Source organism: Caretta caretta, chromosome 2, assembly GCF_965140235.1.
Source record: "Caretta caretta isolate rCarCar2 chromosome 2, rCarCar1.hap1, whole genome shotgun sequence".
NCBI lineage: Eukaryota > Metazoa > Chordata > Testudines > Cheloniidae > Caretta > Caretta caretta.
The window spans coordinates 193,048,504-193,067,217 of record NC_134207.1 but is presented as its reverse complement, the minus strand read 5'-3'; the positions used below and the strand labels follow the sequence as shown (position 1 = coordinate 193,067,217).

Sequence of the window (18,714 nt, the reverse complement as noted above, 5' to 3'; positions counted from 1 at the left end):
AAAAAAGCATTGAGTACATTAGCTTTTTCCACATCCTCTGTCACTAGGTTGCCTCCCTCATTCAGTAAGGGGCCCACACTTTCCTTGGCTTTCTTCTTGTTGCCAACATACCTGAAGAAACCCTTGTGTCGTTGATCACAGGATGGATTCCTACAAACGGCAAAGCTTGCTCATGTTGCAATGCTGATCAGATGTGTTCAATTTTGCAGCTAGTACCTGACCTCCTTTGTCTTTATCCACCTCTAGTTAAGTAATTTCTTTCTTCTATACAAAGTAAATATAGCTTACAAGAGAGAAGGGGAGTGGAAGGGTCAACTTTCAAGGGGTCATATTTATTGGATTCTTTTGTATAACCACACTTACCCATGCAGGAAGCAGCGATTTCCTTAAAGACCTAAAAGAAAATTAGTTTTTTGTCAAGTTTGGGGTGGTGGGCTTGTTAGCCTTTACTCGCTACTTTTGGTTAAATAGTGGCATAAAAATTACTTTATGAAAAGTGAATTAAGTCCCAAGAATTACCTCCTTCCACCAATGCCCTATTCCCAGTGTACCTACTCAACAATCTAACCTTGCAATGAAAGGAACAGGATGCATTTCAGAGAGCTTTTATGAATCTAATAAAAGAATGAGCACATATTTTGCGTGGTTACTGGGTCATTAACTTTTACATAAAAGTATTTTCATATTGACACCAAAAAATGGAAGCTGGGTTTGCTGGAAGAGCTCATTTACTTCTTTTTAAATATAAAAATAAATATTTAAATCTTTGTACAGGACCCTCATAAAGATAGACACTCGGTGTGTATCAAAGATATCCAGGTCGTGTATATTCAGGTAGCAGCAAAAATAATCTGTTTTTACTAATGTGATTTTTCTTTAAGCTTGTACAACAACCAAATTACTGATGTTGGAGCCAGATACGTTGCAAGACTCATTGAAGAATGTTCAAGCCTCACATATGTTAAGTACGTCCAGGATTTTTCCTTACTATGCTCCATGGTACCACAATTCGGGCACATCAACTTTAAAAGGGAGAAAGAGAAATGTTTCTTCCGTGAATAAAAGAAAACACATGTAGATTGAACAAAAGGAGGTTTGCAAAGTTATGTACTTCCTTATAATACTCTGACAATGACTGCTCTGCTTGCATTCCTTTAATGCTTAATCTTTACTCAAGATTGCGTTGCCCAGTGGGATGCATTCACCCTGATGCAGAGGGTCCGCACAAGACCTGTACTCTACTTATGTCCTATTTTGAGTGCTGGAGAGGAACTTTAGTAGCTCATAAACCTTGTGCTGGGGCCTCTGCATAAGGATACATTTCCCTCATTGTAACTAATCTCAGGTTTGTGTAGGCATGACCTTTTCGTGAGTAAAGGGAAGGAATGTATGTCAGTATCGTATTTCAGTGAGGAATTACCAAAAGTCAGAGGGTGAACCATTACCGTTGTTTACAGGGAACTTCCGCAAAGTTAGAATGCCTAGCCATGCACAAGGCCAGTTGTCATCCTAAGGTTAAGCCACATTAACTTGTCGCTTAATTATTTTTACCACAGAAAGTGACAAGAGGCAACAGAAGCCATGTGAGCTAGTGGAGTGAACATCGTACTGGGAGCCAAGGACTCTTGAATTCCGGTCATGGCTCTGCTGCTAACTTCTTGTGCAGCATCAGGCCTAAATTTTGCAGCCTAAAATGATTACTTTTGGTCCGATACCTTGTAACCAAAAGTTTAAATGTGTACAACATTTTAGTCCATGGAAATTTGCAATAGCCATAATTGACCACCATTCTCTTCCATAGGAGTTGGCTGCCTGGGTCAGTGTCTAAGCTGGAGTTCAAATATAGATGTCTAGATAAGTTGTGTGTTTTTTTAAGAGCTGCATTTTACAAGTGAATATATTTTTATGCAGAATAGGAGCAAACAAGATAACCACTGAAGGAGGGAAATGTCTTGCCCTTGCTATCCAGAAGAGCAAAACAATGTTTGAAATTGGGTAAGTAAAATTAGTTACTCCCTGGTGGAAGTCTAAACATGACGTCAGCTGGGGTTGGCAAAGGAGCTATGACAGTTTGCAGCAGCTGAAGGACTGGCCCCCGAGTATAGAAATAGCAGCTTCCAGAGGGCCAGGGTCCGATTAATATATAGGCAAACTAGGCATGTGTCTGTGGCCTAAATTCACATGGAGGGCCCAAAATCATAGGCCAGTGTCCTTTGCTGCACCTGCCTCCTCCTTGACTTGCCCAGGGGGCATCGACCACCTGCAGCAGCACCCTCCATCTCAGCCTGGTGCGGAGGGGAGGCCCCAGAGTTGTGGGAGGGGATGAAGAGTGAGCCCCCTCTGTACTCACCCCACTGCAGCAGCTTCTGTCCCACAGGGCTGGGCCCAGCTCCCTGCTCTGGGCATTGTGACCTGATGTGCGGGGTTTGGCCCAGCCACAAGGAGGAGTTGTCATCTCAATAGCAGACTGCTAAGGGAGGTTCCCTGAGATTTTAGTCGCCCCAGTGGCAGTCTGCTGTTGAGATGCTAACCACTCCCCTGGGCTGGTGTGATAGAGAATTATCACCATTTTATCTTCACATGTTACTGAGGATGGAGAGCCTGTGGGGCTGGTTTAGTATCCGCCTCCACTCGGGGCCTGGCCCGTGCACTGGCGTGGAGCTGGGTGGGCACAAGAAGCTTCTCTCTGCACACACATCCTGTGTGGGTTGGGTAAGGGCCAGGTACAGTGACAGTCTCTGCATGCAGGGTGATAGAGAGACTGCACTAAGCACCCCACAGGGGGCAGGGAAGAGACAGGACGATGGTCCCTCCACGCACACCAGCTCAGAGCAGGATCAGTATGCATGGGAAAGTATCCCATAAAGAGGTGTAGCTGCAGATGGCTCCCCTGTACAGTCCAAGAGACACTCCCACTGAGGCAAAGTATCTCCCGGTGCTCCCTTTGGCCTGTGCCTTTACAGCAGAATTGAACCCTCATTGCTCAGTCCTGCAAGCGGCTGGGAATGGAACCTGCAAGGATCAATGGGAGTGAAGCTTGGAACCCTGATCAGTAGTATACAGTCGCTGGGGAGGGGGGAAAATGTGACACAGGTGGCACAAGATCCTTGTTCCTTATTTCTCTCTGTTTTCTTTCCTTGCCAGGATGTGGGGTAACCAGGTTGGAGATGAAGGAGCGAAGGCGTTTGCAGAGGCACTGAGGAATCACCCCACCTTAACAAATGTGAGGTAATAAATCAGCTTTACAGAACACCTGCCTTTTTAACGGGCTTTGGAATGTGAGCTGATCTGGAGAGGCTTTGTCTGAGAAGGCTGTTTGGTAAGGCAGCCTTTCCTCTGTAGGCTAACAGGACCCTGAGTCAAACAAGAGGCTAGCCTGAGGTCTGGGATCAGGTGGGATTTTCAGTCACAACACAGGTTGTCATTTGTAGGTCTGTCATTTTCTCTTTTTATAATGCTCCAAGTTACGGCCTAGGGCCTGCTTCTCTGTAACCTTGCACCATCAATGGTCCCTTAAACCCATTTACCATTCTCATTTGGTAGCACTTAGCACCTACTTTGTAATGGTGCAAATCATAGAATATCAGGGTTGGAAGGGACCCCTGAAGGTCATCTAGTCCAACCCCCTGCTCGAAGCAGGACCAATTCCCAGTTAAATCATCCCAGCCAGGGCTTTGTCAAGCCTGACCTTAAAAACCTCTAAGGAAGGAGATTCTACCACCTCCCTAGGTAACGCATTCCAGTGTTTCACCACCCTCTTAGTGAAAAAGTTTTTCCTAATATCCAATCTAAACCTCCCCCATGACTGCACAGGTCGCAGGGTGATGGGGAAATAGGCCCTTGGTGTGCTGAATATTAGTAAAGCATGCTCTCTTGAGGAGAAACAAGCAGCCTCTCTACTACTATTTCTTAGGCTATGTCTACACTAGAGACCTTACAGTGGCACAGCTCTACTGATACATCTGCGCCGCTGTAAGATCTCCTGTGTAGCTGCTCTATGCCGACGGGAGAGAGCTCGCCCGTCCACATAATTAAACCGTCCCCAACGAGCGGCGGTAGCTATGTCGGCGGGAGAGCGTCCACACCAGTGCTTCTGTCGGTCACTTCTGTCGGTCAGGCAGGTGTTTTTTTCACACCCCTGGGTGACATACATTTTACCAACAAAAGTGCTAGTGTAGACATAGCCTTAGACTGTAAACTCTACAGGGCAGGGATCATGTCTTGGTTAAGTGTTTGCACAACAGGGCTGCCACAATATAAGTAATAGTGATCCATTAGACAGTGTTTGTAATGAAGTTCAGCTTGAAAGTAGTATCTGAAAGCACTAAAATGTTTGAAGTTGGCAATGTGGTATGAGGGGAAGCTAGCATTGTAAATCTCATGACTCAACTCATACCTCTTTGCTTTAATGTTTTCAATTCTTGCTGTGAATTTTAAAATCATTTTCGTGGCCACTTCCCAGTTTCAGTGCACGCTCCATACCCCCCCCCCCTTTTTTTTTGGCTCAGTTACTTTCATTTTGTCTCCCAGTTATACTAAACTCCATGACCCTCTCTTGAAAGAAAGAGCAAACACCCTTGCTTGCTTTCCCCACAAGATGGTGCACTTCACTAGTTTCTTCAGTAGAGAAACAGGGAGTGTGGCGAAGACATTCGGGCTCTCTGGAGAGCTCACGGCTGCTGTCTCAGACTATCAGTGATTTCATAGCTAGAGCTCGGCCCTGTTTTCTCTGGGCAGATGACTGCCTGAAACAAAACAAAATGATGAACAGCTGCATTTTTGTTCAAATGGAAAAGCTACCTGAGAGAGCCACCTTCTCCTCACTGCAGAATTCCTCTAGAAGTCTTATCTCAGGTGTGACCCACCTTGAGCCAGCACTAAGCTGGGTTATGCTTGCCTGGCCCTCTTGCTCAGGAACAAATTTGGTTTTGAATTTAGTGCTTGCCAAAGCAAATATGATGATGTGCACAGGCCAGCTCCAGTCATTGTGTGTATGCGTGTGCAGTCTGAATTCTGCCATTGCACCCGCACCTGCCTCGTTCTTAGAACCATGGGGCTAGAAGGGACCACAAGGGTCATCTAGTCTAACCCCTTGCCAAGATGCAGGATTTGGTGTGTCTAAACCAGCCAAGACAGACAGTGACTCAGCCTCCTTTTGAAAACCTCCACTGAAGGAGCTTCCACAAGCTCCGTAGGCAGTCTGTTCCATTGTCCTACTGTTCTTACCGTTAGGAAGTTTTTCCTGAGATTTAATATAAATCTGCTATGCTGTAATTTGAACCCATTTCCTCTTGTCCTGCCCTCTGTGGCAAGAGGACAACTTTTCTCCAACTTTCAAGAATTTGAAGACCCCTATCCTGTCATCCCTTAATCTCCTTTTTTCCAAACTAAACATACTCAGTTCTTTCAGCCTTTGCTCACATGGCTTGCATTCCATCTCTTTGATCATCTTTGTCTCTGGCCTCTGGATCCTTTCCAGTTTCTCCACGTCCTTTCTATACATTGGTGACCAAAACTGGACACGCTACTCCAGCTGAGACCTTACCAGCATTGAGTAGAGCTGTACTATCACCTGCCATGATTGCATGCTATGCCTCTGTTAATGTAGTCTAAAATTTCATTTGCTTTTTTTGCAACAGCATTGAATTGCTGACTCATGTCGAGGTTGTGATCCACCACAACTGCCAGATCCTTTTCAGCAGTGCTGCTGCCAAGCCAGTAATCCCCTATTCTGTATTTGTGCATTTGGTTTTTCTTCCCTAAGTGTAGCACCTTACGTTTGTCTTTGTTGAATTTCAACTTATCTGTAGCCTAGTTCTCCACTTTATCAAGATCCTGCTGAATTCTAGTTCTATCCTCCAATGTTTTGGCAACTCCTCCCTAGCTTTGTGTCATTTACAAATTTGATCAGTGTGCTCTCTATACCAACATCCAGGTCATTAATCATTCTTAATTTACAGTTCTTAAATTAAGAATTTACATTCTGAATCTAGAGTACTTTAATCTTGTTCCATCTATTGAATACCCATTAGTGTCAATGGTGGTTTTTATGCAAAGTTTAAGGGTGGACGAAGATAGCCCTAAAATAATTTGTTTCAATCTTTTAGCATGTCATCCTTGTACTTAGGTCCAGGCATCACAGATGCTGAGTACCTGCAGTTTCCACTGAGGTCAGTCGGCGTTCCAGGTGCTCAACACCTTTCAGAATTCAGGCTCTTTACTAGACTAACCACTAATCTTCATGGACTTTAATGAAGACGTGTGCTTGCTTGCACGTCATTGGAACATAAGAATCACCTTATCAGGCCAGACCTTTAGTTCGGAATCCTGCCTCTGGCAGCAACCAATAATTGCTGCTTCAGGGTTTGTCTACACACAGAAGTTGCACTGGTCTAACTTACGTTGGTTTAGTTAAACTGCTCCACTTATCTGGTTCGTACCAGGGAAATTGATGATTCAACCAAGGAACCGCATTCGAAGGCCTTTGTAGGACTGAACCTCAGCCATTTGCCAGCCGACGTTCCCGATGCAATGCCTCCCCCCAATGTTTGAGCCATTGGGCTGGCCCTGAGAGTATTGCAGATAGGTATTGAGGGATTGTTGGCAGCCAAATGCAGCATCATCAGCCATTCTTGTAACTGACCCAACCATGCGTGTACCTGGCTTTGTACCGCTCATGGACCCTTCTGAACCAGTTTTGAACAGTGAAGGGTCAGTGTGCACCCAGCTTTTACACGCAGGGCTAACAAGAGGGTCCCAGGTGTGGTTGTGGCCCATGCACACAATGTCACACATCACTGACGACTGCCCTCTGACCAGATTTGATGGTGGTCAGAAGCCTCTGGTGCTTGGCTGATGAGGCTTCTGCAAATAGGCTTGGCAAGCTCTGCACCCAAGAAGAAGAAAATCAACCAGTGTCACTTGTGTGTGTGGCTCCTCTTGTATCGGTTTAAGCCTGCCTTACAGAGCTTAGCTTGTACCTGTACAGGAACAAATTCCATAGGTTGTCCATGGGCCTGGTCCAAAGCCCAGTAAGCCCCTGGAAAGACTCCTGTCGATTTCAGAGGACTTTGGCTTAGGCCCTAAATGCTGTGTACAGTAGTGTGGTCTTGTATTTGTTCTCCCAGGCTTGTCCTTCCATTTCATTGAGTGTCAGAGCCCAGCATGCTCATGGCTAGTTCAGAGTCTTGATTGCTGGTGATTGGGAATCAACTGGAAGGCCTGACTTTGCATGGTGGTGTTCTCCCCCACTCTGCCCCTGTGCTTTCCTCACTTCTTGCCTCCTTACTGGTGTTGTGTTCATAGGCACCGACTATGTGGGTGCTCCAGGGCTGGAGCACCCATGGAAAAAAAAGATGGGTGCTGAGCACCCACCAGCAGCCCTCCTATCAGTGCCTTCTCCTCCCCACCAGTGTCTCCTGCCTGCTGTCGGCCCCGCCGATCAGCGCCTCCCTCCCAGTGCCTCCCACTTACCACGATCAGCTGTTCCACAGCATGCAGGAAGCGCTGCGGGGGTGGGGGGGTAATAAGAGGGAGGATCAAGGGCAGGGCATACTTGAGGGAGAAGGCAGGATGGGGATGGGAGCTTTGGGGGAAGGGACAGAGTGGGGACGGGGCTGGGGGGAGCACCCCCCAGCCACATTAGAAATTCGACACCTATGGTTGTGTTTGAATCCAAGGAATAAGTTGCGAAGGATCAGCTGGAAATGTGAGTAGTTAGTACATTCTCCTGGTTCTCCGCTCCAAGAAACAGCCCCCTCTGCCCCCTGCTGTGTTAACTGTATGAATTCAGTTTACTATGTCTGATGTAAAATGTATATATGTGACTGATTTGAATTTGGGCTTCATTGGTACCCAAGGAAAATAGTGGGTGAAATTGTGCAGAAGGCAAACACAAAGCCTTTGTGCACTTACATCCCCCAACTGCCCTATTTTGAACACTCATATGAGAATTAAGTGGTTACCTAGGCCTTGTGCTAGCTAGTTGCCCAGGACTGATCTCACTGGTCATCCCTGCAATACTGCCAGCTCATGTTTGGCTTCCAGGGGGACTTAGAAGAGCTGCTTTTTGAAGATCTGAAACTTGGAGCTTAGTATTAGACAGATAGGCTTACCAACGTCTAGCTGAAGATAGAGGAAAAGATTTAAAAAGCCTCTGGTCTGCACTGAAAACTGTGTGTGTGTATAAGTAAGGCTAGGTTTTAGTCATAGGTATTTTTAGTAGAAGTCATGGGCAGTAAACAAAAATTCACCGCCCATGACCTGTCCATGACTTGTACTATATACCTGACTAAATCTTGGGTGCTCTGGGGTGGGGGGTGGGCGGCCCGGGTGCTAGGCGGTGAGGGGGCGGTGTGTGGCCTGGGACCCCCACTGATGCTGGGGGAGGTAGGGGTGTGTGGCAGCCCGAGACCCCCACTGGTGCTGGGGAGGGGGCAGCAGTGGCCCGAGACTGCCCCAGGAGTGGCCAGTGCAGCTGGCCCAGGGGCGGCCAGTGCAGCTGGCCCAGGGGCTGCCCGAGCTGCTCGGGTAGCCCCGGGCTAGATGCACTGACTGCTGCAGAAGCCCTGGAAAGTCCCGGAATCCGTGACAGACTCTCAGCCTTATGTGTAAGCCTACATTTCCATGGGCAGTTGCACGCATCTCGGAGATTAAATTCTGCAGGTACAAGCTATAAATGACCAGCTCTTACCTAGGGTTGTGGTAACTGCATTGAACACAGATACATTGTTGAGCACGTGCCTCAGACAGGGCTGATTTTAGGAAGTGGGCGAGCAGAACAGTGACTTCTGGGGGTGCTGTGCTGCTGTTTTTTTTCCTTGTGTCTCTGGTGGTTTGGGGTGCTTTTGGCTTAGCTATTGGTGGGGGTGGCCCTGGTGCCAAAAGCCTGGCACTCAAAGCCACCAATCACAATTGTGCTGTCAGTCCCCTAAGTACCACTCTCTGATGCCAAACTTTGTGACCTGTGTAACTGAGGGCAGAGTCAGACCCAGGCTGTACGACAGTAACAGAAGCATGTAGTTAAAATGCTTCCGCTGGTAAAGGCTTAATTAGTTACTGTTTGTAGAGCCCTTTGAGCATGTAAATCACTCTCTAAATGCTACGTATTAGGATTGATTTAAAGACAAGTCAGGCTTTTTGTAAAATGGAGATGCTGGCTATTTTTACGTATTCCTCTCTCTTGTTTCCCAGTCTTGCATTCAATGGCATCACGACAGAGGGAGGCAAAAGCATTGCCGAAGCTTTGCAGCACAACAGCACCGTGAAAATATTTTGGTAATCTGTATCGGTTCAGTCTGTGGAAATATCTGCCCCCTTACTCATTGTTAATGGGTTGGAAAGGAAAGCTGCAACTTAGTTTTACACTTTCGCATTGGGAAGTAAGGATCATTTCACTTTAGAACGGGGGTGAAGGAAAAGGACGATTACGTGTTCTTTATGACAGGTCTTTTCCAGAGCCATGTGCTAGCTCTTATCTAACCGGTGCAGGCACGTCTCCTCCAGCTGGGAATCACACCCCCAGCTTGAAGTACAGACGTACCCTTAGGCTAGGTCTACACCACAAGCTTCCACCAATGTAACTGCATTGCTCAGGGGTGTGAAAAATCCACCCCCCTGAGCAATACCAACCTAACGCAAAGCGTAGCTAGCGCTGTGTTGACGGGAGGGCTTCTCGTGTTGACATAGCTACCGCCTCTTGCGGTGGTGGATGAATTGCCGATGGGAAAAGCCCTCCTCCTGGCGTAATAGTGTCGTGGATGGGGTGCTACAGCAGTGCTGCTGCAGCTTTTTAAGTGTAGACCTGAGTCTCGTCTCCTATCACTTTTGTCGTCCGAGACAAGATTTTGTTAGTTTGTTCCCACAGCCTTCATGGCTTCTCCAATGCTACTGCCATGTCTGGACCTGTCCATGTCTTCCAGTGCATTGTATTTACTCTCTCATACACATCCCCTTCCTAGTCTGCAAGGCCCACACCTGCTATCCCATGTCAGTGAAATATCATCACTGCCCCCTCACTAATAAAAACCAAGTAGGCAGGCTCTGGGCCTCTCCTGTGTTCTTGTGTCCAGGCTTTGGAAGCTGCTCAGGACAGGAACTGTTTGTGGCTTGTCCAAAGCTTAGTGCGCTGTCAGCACTTAAATAATTGAGTAGCAAATGTCAAAATGTGAAACAGAGTTTCTGAACAAACTCTCTCTCCCCTAATTAGGTTGACTAAAAATTCGATAGATGACGAAGCTGCAAAGAGCTTTGCAGAGATGCTGAGAGTCAACAAGAAGCTAGCACATTTATGGTGAGTTAGTTACATTTAGGCAAGCGTGGCTCTTTGTCACCCATCACATTAAAACTGCAACTTCCAAGTCTATGAAGGTCACAGCGAGCCATCTCGGCAATGCCTGGACGTGTTCGGGCACTCCTGGACTAGGTGGGTGATAAGGGAAACGAAGCTGCTGCTTTGCTTTTTTATTTTATGTATTTTTAAACTTTTGAAAAAACATGCATCAAGTTGGGCACCTGAATCTGCATTTAGGTGCCTCAGTAAACATCCTGCAAACCTGCAGCGTCTATTGCAAAGAGTGGACGCTCCGGGCAGTCAGCACCTCTGAAAGCAAAAAGGGGCCTTACCTTTTCTGCGGCTACATTTGAACATTTTGGCCACCGTTTATTATAAATCTGCCTGAAAAGAGCACGAGCTCAGCACCCTTTGGCCCAGAGCCAGCACAGCGGCTCAGTAAAGCACGGGTGCTACTGCCAGTGGACAAGTTTATATCCTGGCTTTCTTGGTTAAGCCACCTGATGCTTTGAAATGGCAAACTGACCAGGATAGAGATTTGTACTTAAGACTGAGCCAAACGTTCTTCCAGTGGCTGAAAGCACTTGCAACATCTCAGTTTGTTGATCACGTTCAGAAAGTTCTTCGGGGCAGTTCTTCCCTTTTTCCCCCCTGAGAGAGATTTTTGAGAATTAATTTGATTTTCTAGCTGAATCCTGAATCTCTGCCAATCACGGGAGCTTATAGAGCGTGTGGCATATCATGACAAGCTACCAGGTGGGTGGTGGTTACCTCGCCTGAGTATCTTTATATTATTTCAGCAGGGAGTAGTTTTTAATTTGAGACAACCGTTCTACTCTAGAACAGTTAATGAGGATCCCGTGCTGTCTCCATTTCTATTCTTGTGTCTTTTGTATCTTTCAATTTCAACTCTTATATCAAGTGTGGTTTGTCCAGTGCGTGAGCATCTTACCTAGATATTACTGCAGATACATTTCTTCATAATCAAACCATAGACTAGACAGAACTCTACTTAAAACTAGTATCTGTAGCTCATGACTAATTTGCTGGAAGGGTCACCCTGTGAACAATATGTGGTGCTCACTTTTCCCCCTTGGCCCATCCAAGGGGGAATATATTGACCTTATTTCGTCCCTGGCCTAAGCAGTGGCAACTCCCGTTGACTTCATTGGGAGTTGCGCTTGCTTACACTAGGGCTGTTTGATGCAGTGTCTCCACAGAGATCCCAATCCTCACTGGCCTGCTATCAAGAGACTGCCATTTAGAATTTCATTTGGATTGCTCACATGGCAAATAGTGACCACTAAACACCTGGACTGTCCCAGGATTTATGCACAGAATTGGTCTGCTACTCCTTGAAGAGTCCTTGTTAAGTAGAAAATATAATTACGATGGACTAAAGCAACAGAGTGAAGAACTTAATGTATCAATGGATCCAGTGTTCATAATTCCACACTGATAGTAACCAGCTTCCACTTATCAGACAGCACATGTATTATCAATTGCATAATTCAGCTCACTAACCCTGAAGCACACGCACACATACTTTAAAATCAAGAGGCTCTTGGCCTTGCTGCTGGTAGCAGATCTGGGGGGAAGATTGTCTGATGCTGGCACGCCCTCCATGCAGATGGTAATCAGAAACTACCTCTTCTTGGCAAACAATCAACCCTGCTCATCAGTGTCAAGCAGAGCTTAACTCCCAGTGTTGATTTCTGCATCAAATACACTGAGTGTGCGAGAGAGGGGATGCTACAAATCAGAGCTAAACAGCTTGTTTGACTTGAAGTGCTTTACTTTTAGGCTTATCCAGAATCAGATTACAGCCAAAGGGGCCAAATACCTCAGTGAAGCTCTCCAGGAGAACACAACCCTGAAAGAAATCTGGTAAGATCCCACTCCTCAGAAAGTTGCTTTGTACCTTTATTTCCTTTCAAACGCTTTGTGCATATGACACTTGCAGTAAATCAGAATTTAGAGTGGGGGGGACCTCACTTTTCCTTTGAGGCCCTCTTCCCCCACCCTACCCAAATGTGATAAAAAATTCCATGGCCCACTGGTGCCACAACTCTTTCTCTGCATGTCCAGTAGATGAAAAGCCAAGGCTGGCATTAGGGGGTAGATACCCTGGGCGAAGCTAAGTTGCTTGTGCTTCAGCCTGGGTGGTGGGGGTTGGGTCCTCAGTCCCAGACTCCTGGTTGAGAACTGCTGATTTAGAGCAAATTTCCAGCAGGGGATGTTGTATTTCCAGCCTGGAGGATCCAGCTTTTGAAGGACCCGCTCATTCCAACACTTACACCTCTGCTTTGCTCACAGGAGCAGTCCCATTGGCTTCAATCTGATCGCTTTCCTGCAGAAACCAAAGCACCTGTTCAAAGAATCAGGGCCTGAGTTCTGCTGGATCTGAATATTTTTTTCAAGCTTTCTTCAACATGTTTCTGCTACCAATGAGCCAAAGCCAGACAAGCAGATGATAGCTGCATTTAATTAACATTAATAATTTGGTTCACAGAATTTGTGCTTTGATTTTTTTTTTTTTCAGCCAGCACTCATGCACAGTAAAGGGGCTAAGCTACAAGGAGATTTGCTTGGTTTAGATGAGGTGGGCATCACATGGCACCTGGGTTTGGAGGCACAAAGCCAAAGACCGTTCCTTCCGCTAGCTCTGAAGCATGGACTAGCCAGTAGAATTGGGTTATTTTTACTGCTACTGCTTTCAGGCTGTGATTTTGTACAACATTGGTTTAAAAAAAAAAAATCTACTGTATTTTTCTTAAGTGCCAGGCCATGATGTTCCTACTTTGAAAGCTTGTCAGTCACCACCTGTGTTCCACTGCAGCAGGCCCATGGGGGAGGTGTTCTGTTACAGAGCTGGGGTTGGGGTGTGTGTACACAAGTTTTCTCTCTGTCACCCACTCCCCCTTCGAATATTTTCAAACCAAAGGAAGGTTCCTAAAATAAAGTGGTTTGTTTCTCAGAGGTGGTGAGCAGCGGTAGGATTTGTGAGTGCTCAGCCCATCTGAAAACCAGGCTATTTATATACAGGAGCCTAACTTTAGGCAGCTGCATTTGAAAATGTTGACCTAAAGCAATATCACTATTAAAAGAAACATCCCAACAAATTAGGTTGCCCTTAGTATATTTTGCCCTGCTCAGGAGGATATGGAATAATGAGGGTGAAAGCGTGAACAAGTCTCTGTTCATTTGGTTACACTAGATTCCCGCACATGGGGAACCTTAGTCAGCTGGATCCCTTTTTTCATACTGGCCATAATATAATCAAACATACTATTCACCTCCTGGGCAGTTCAAAGCAGTATGGGATTGTCTTACTCCAAGTGCAAAGTCACCCTGACTAGCATAAAGCTAAAACCTCTAATGCTGGCTGCCTACATTTAGCCTTCTACCTCTACAATGAGGCTTGGGCTCTCAGGAGCACCAAGCACCTAACCAGCTCTGATTCACTTTAATGTGCTGGGCACGCAACAGCTCCCACTTGAGTACCTAGAGCTAAACTAATTTTAGACACCAATTTTTGAAAAATCTTGCCCCACATGTCTGTAATCAGAACCCATTGGGGGTTTGTACCCAGGTATGAATATTTGGTAAGCGAGTAGCACACAGAATCAAAGGAAACTGAGTGCCACTCCAAAAAGCTTGAAAAAGCAGAAGACATGAAATTATCAAAAAGTGCTAAATATAGCAGGCGCAAACTCTTCATTTTCCATTTCCTTTTCCCCCCCACCAGCTTAAATGGGAACCTGATCAACCAAGAAGAGGCCAAAGCCTTTGCAGATGAAGAACGGATTATTTGCTTTTGAGTGTGTTTTTTCCAGTTTGGACAAGCTCAGTATTACAAGTATTGTTCCAGCACTTAGAGACTGCAGGGTTACCAAGGCATCCGTCTGTACTGGGGACGTCACTGCATGTAAGGGAGTCTGATTAACTGGCTTTTTCAGAACACTCTGCCCTTCCCCCTCCAGTAAGGTGCCTGTGTTGTTACTCCACACTTTTGCGGAGTGTGACAGTGCCTTAGAGGACTAAGTGTTTGTACAGTGCTTGGATGATTTAAAGTGCCCTGTCAGTGTAATCAAACCCACCCCCCCCCCCCCCCAGCAGGTCTATATACTTTGATACATCTATATCCATGTATTAGGTAAATAAGTCTCTTTATAGCTTATTTATATGTACAATTAAGGCTGCAAGATCTTGTGGAAGAGCCACAAGCTCACAGCAACATCCCCAGTGGACTGAGGAAAAGCTTGTGAGCATTTGGAGATCCTGAGTAGAACTGTAAACCATCCATGCAGGGCATTTTCTGTGCTCGTGCCTGGTGTCTAATTTTCCCATCAACTGTCAGTGGAGCTATGGGAGCTTAGCACTCCTGAAAAGCAGGATCTTAGACTTTAGGCTTTCATTATTTTTAATACTCCTTCCTCCACATTGGAGCTAATTCACACAACTTCCCCCAGATACCCAGCAGCACTCCTGCCATTTTGTTAGAATGTTGTGTGGTCAGTATAGAGACAGCCCCCTGTAATTACAGTGTTCAGTTTTGGGGGATTCTGGAGATAAACCTGAAGAATTGGCCACTAGCCTCAGATATTAGACAAATTTAGACTGGACTTAATTCTCATTAAAAATGTATACCTTTTAGCAGCTATTGGAACCATTTACACAAGGGCATGGTGGATTCTCCATCACTGAAGATTTTTAAATCAAGGTTGGATGGTTTTCTGAAAGGAATTCTATTAGGGGAAGTTTGAGGGCCTGTGTTGTACAGGAGGTCAGACTAGATCAGGGTTCTCAAACTGGGGGTTGTGACCCCTCATAGGGTTGTGAGGTTATTACATGGGGGGGAGGGTCATGAACCGTCAGCCTCAACCCCCAAACCCTGCTTTCCCCCCAGTATTTATAATAGTGTGAAATATAAAACAGGTGTTTTAATTTATATGGGGGTCGCACTCAGAGGCTTGCTGTGCGAAAGGGGTCACCAGTAGGAAAGTTGAGAACCACTGCACTAGATGACCACAATGGTTCTGTCTGGCCTTGGAATCTGACACGCTGCTGCTAGCAACACACCAACAGCAAAGAGCAAGGAGAACAGAAGAACTAACTGAATTGAGCAGAAATCTCTTTCCCAGCAACAGGGAAGTGTTAAAAACTGTTTGCGAACGTAAGACTTGCATGCCAGTCCTACCTGAATTAACAGAACCATTGAAAGCATCAGTAGGAGATTGGAATGACAAGCCACAATCTTGAGCTCGAAGAGTTGAGAAGCAAAATGATTTTCAGTAGGAACTAGTGATTTTGGGAGCCTAATCTGAGCTGCCTTAAAGAAGCCTGATTCTCAGAGGGCAGGTGCGCAGTACTTTGAGAAAATCAGGCCTTTTTTAATACATCTCAAGCTTTGAAGCACCCAAAAGTATTAAACACTTTGCAAAAGCTTGGTCAATGTTCCTTAATTTTCCTTTAGTTAAATAAATTTTCATTCACTAGATTAAAAAAACAAACACATACACCAATACACCTACCTGTATGTGTGCTTGATTCTCTATTTACTAACTTGCCCACCGACCCAGGTGGGATGAAGGAAGGAAGGTATGGTATAAATTCTAGTAAAAACAATCTTAGATCTCCACAAAGTTAAAATAGTTAAAGGGTTTTCTTTCTATTTTAAATCCACCCCTACCTCTTTTTGGGAGCAGCACCCTCCTGTTTCCCACCCCCATTTATTCCTTTTTTCTCCAAAACACACTTTCAAACACTGTAAAGAAAAATATTAGTGTTTGTTATTTTCAGTGGGCTTTTCTCACTGGCTGTTACGTCAGTGATGTGGCTCTGCTCCCACTGCGGTGAGGTGATGACACTTCCATGTCTTCCTAGAAAAATCAGCTAACTGGAATGATTGATGCATCTGGGCCACTTGTTTACTGAAGCAAAGAGGTGCAGAGTCAGACATGCAGTATATTTTAAGCTGTAAAAACATCTGCCAACACAAAATATTTAAAACCGTGTTATAGGCTATTTTTAGAAAAAACCCACACTTTTCTCTTAGGCTATGTCCACACTACACTTTCATTGTTAAAACTTTTGTCGCTCAGGGGAAGTGAAAAAACACCTCCCTGAACGACAAAAGTTTTAGCAACAAAAAGTGCCCATGTGGACACCGCTTTGTTAGCAGAAGACTCTCCCGCTGACGAAGTTACCGCCCCTCATTTGAGGTGGTTTTATTTTGGCGTTAGGAGCGCGCTCTCCTGGCGACAAAGAGCAACTACAGTGGCACAGCTGTACCACTGTAAGGTGTGCAGTGTAGACATAGCCTACGTCATACTAAAGTCTTCCCAGTCCCTCGCAGATACAACCGCCACCAAAAAAAAGGGCATGATCCTGAAAGGTAGTGAGTCCCCTTTGTTCCTACTGTGCTCAGCATGTCCCGGGAGGTATTGATAGTAGAATTAAACCCTAGAGCATAAGAGGGAAAAATGCATTTTCATTATTCCAAGTCACTGATGTGAAAATACAAAATGTCCATGAATTTAATATGCTCATTTGGGGCTTTTCCCTTCAGCTTCTTCTGCACTACAGTTTAGAAGAGGGTTTGGCACTGATCCTGGTGCAAACTCTGTTACGTGCATACCTGTTACAAAGCATGGGTCCAATGCTGCATGCGCTTACTGTGGGGCATAGCGTTCACTGAACTGCTCAGGGAAGCAAGCACTGCATTTGATAGGAACAGGCCTTGTGTTAAGAAACCATGTGCTGTAGACTGTGGGCCTATTAAACACTCCTGTCCAACCAACCCTTAGCATCAAAGGAGGATCCACGTACAGAGAGCTCAGAAGACTGCGCCTTGGCTGTAGTGGTGTTGTTACTGAAGCCGTAGCCGATTTCTGCTCCAAGTGGAGCCGTGACAGCGATTTATTGCCCACATTACTTCATAGTTTCAGCTTGGGGAAAACACGGCTGCCATGTGTGGAGAAGCTTGAATTTCCCACCACAGAGTTTTGGGCTTCACTTTTTTCTTCATAAACTTAATGGGCTATTTGCAGTGAGCTCCCAAGCTATAGCTTGACCACCTACAAAGGGGACCTTGTTACCAGAATTCAGGTCTCCGAGAAAGCCCTTAGATTGTAATTAAATACATATTTTTAAAACTTGGAATTAATAATTTACTTAAAGTCCTTTTTACAGAACCATGTATTTTTTCACCCCTTGTTAATAAACAGCTTTCTAAGAGCTTCTCTAGCCTGCTCCTGTGATTCACTGGGGTTTATTTCAGTCCTGTCAGGCAGACACTGGGTAGATTCAGCCCTGGATGTGACAGCATAGCTCAGACTACAGAATGCCATTAATGAAAATTCTTCATCTGGTGGGAAGAGCAGTTACAACTGCTCAGTGAGTGCACAGTCAGCTCTCCTGGAGGGGTCCTACAGCTGGCCAAACTGGGGGCAATACTAGCCAGGCAGGGGGCATGGGCAGAGCAGCTCAGACTGCACTGTTAGGAGTCCTGGTCATGAGATGACCCTAGCAATCGCTCTGTGCTCCCCTTCATTCCCTAGGTGTACTCCCCTCTGGCTCAGGAAAGTGTCATTTGTACTTGGCTGGCACAGGCCTAGTAGGTTTGTTAGACATACACATGTCCCAGCTTTGTACAAAGACTAACGCACTGGCCTTTGGAACAACCCAGTTCAACTCAGTCACACACTTCTGCACTTTCACTCCTAAGCTTGTGTTCGGAGCCAACGTTTAAAAGATGTTTTAATGCCATGAACAAGCTGACATAAGTATCAACCAGAAACTGTTTTTAAAGAAGCATTTAACAGTTGTTTCTTAATATACAGTCAGGATGTGTGAACAGCAGCATTGATCAGGCCTTATAGTGTCCGGTAAACACTCTCCTTCATGTTGATAGTTGCTACTAGAAGGACAATGCAAGGGGTGAGAAGCCCCCAGGAGTCTCCTGTTGCTCTAAAAGCCAGTATATATTATGCCCAGAGCATTGCCCCTGTGCTCCAGGACACACCACTTCTCTAGCATGAGTGAAACTGATGTGGATCTTTAACAGTTTGATTCTGTTCCTAGTAATGCCCCTATAAAGTTACTGTATGCATCCTTCTGCCATTTTACACAGGAGCAGCACAGAATCATTGCCAGAACTAAACCCATGAATTTTACAGAATGCTAAAAGCAGGAGAGCCCATTTCTGTCCCATGCAAGTTTCTTTTTATCACCTTGGCTACCTGAGCTAGACTCCGACACTCTTAGCAGCCCCTGCCTGTCATAAAACCTTGTGCCATAGACAACAGCCAAGGACTTATAACTGAGCACACCCAGGCCAAAGGCACTGAGGCTGCAGAAGCCTGGAAAGGGGATAGTAACAAACGGGAAGTAACTGCAGGAAGTAACAACAAAACATACAT

At 45.6% G+C, this 18,714-nt stretch overlaps 2 protein-coding genes across 6 annotated transcripts in view; one reads left to right on the top strand and one right to left on the bottom strand.

Annotated features, from left to right (window-relative positions):
- NOD1 (nucleotide binding oligomerization domain containing 1) overlaps positions 1-17,530 on the top strand; it is a 50,553-nt gene extending 33,023 nt beyond the window's left edge. For 4 of the 5 annotated variants that reach the window (XM_075125709.1, XM_048838715.2, XM_075125708.1 and 1 more), the window contains exons 6-12: positions 882-965; positions 1,912-1,995; positions 3,145-3,228; positions 9,193-9,276; positions 10,208-10,291; positions 12,095-12,178; positions 14,040-17,530. In XM_075125709.1, the coding sequence (XP_074981810.1) occupies positions 882-965; positions 1,912-1,995; positions 3,145-3,228; positions 9,193-9,276; positions 10,208-10,291; positions 12,095-12,178; positions 14,040-14,112 (577 nt within the window). In that variant the 3' untranslated portion in view covers positions 14,113-17,530. Of the gene's footprint in view, positions 1-881; positions 966-1,911; positions 1,996-3,144; positions 3,229-9,192; positions 9,277-10,207; positions 10,292-12,094; positions 12,179-14,039 lie in introns of those variants that run through there. The other variant, XR_007355008.2, reaches the window with a different exon arrangement.
- ZNRF2 (zinc and ring finger 2) overlaps positions 1-18,714 on the bottom strand; it is a 126,824-nt gene that overhangs the window by 9,464 nt on the left and 98,646 nt on the right. The window lies entirely within an intron of this gene.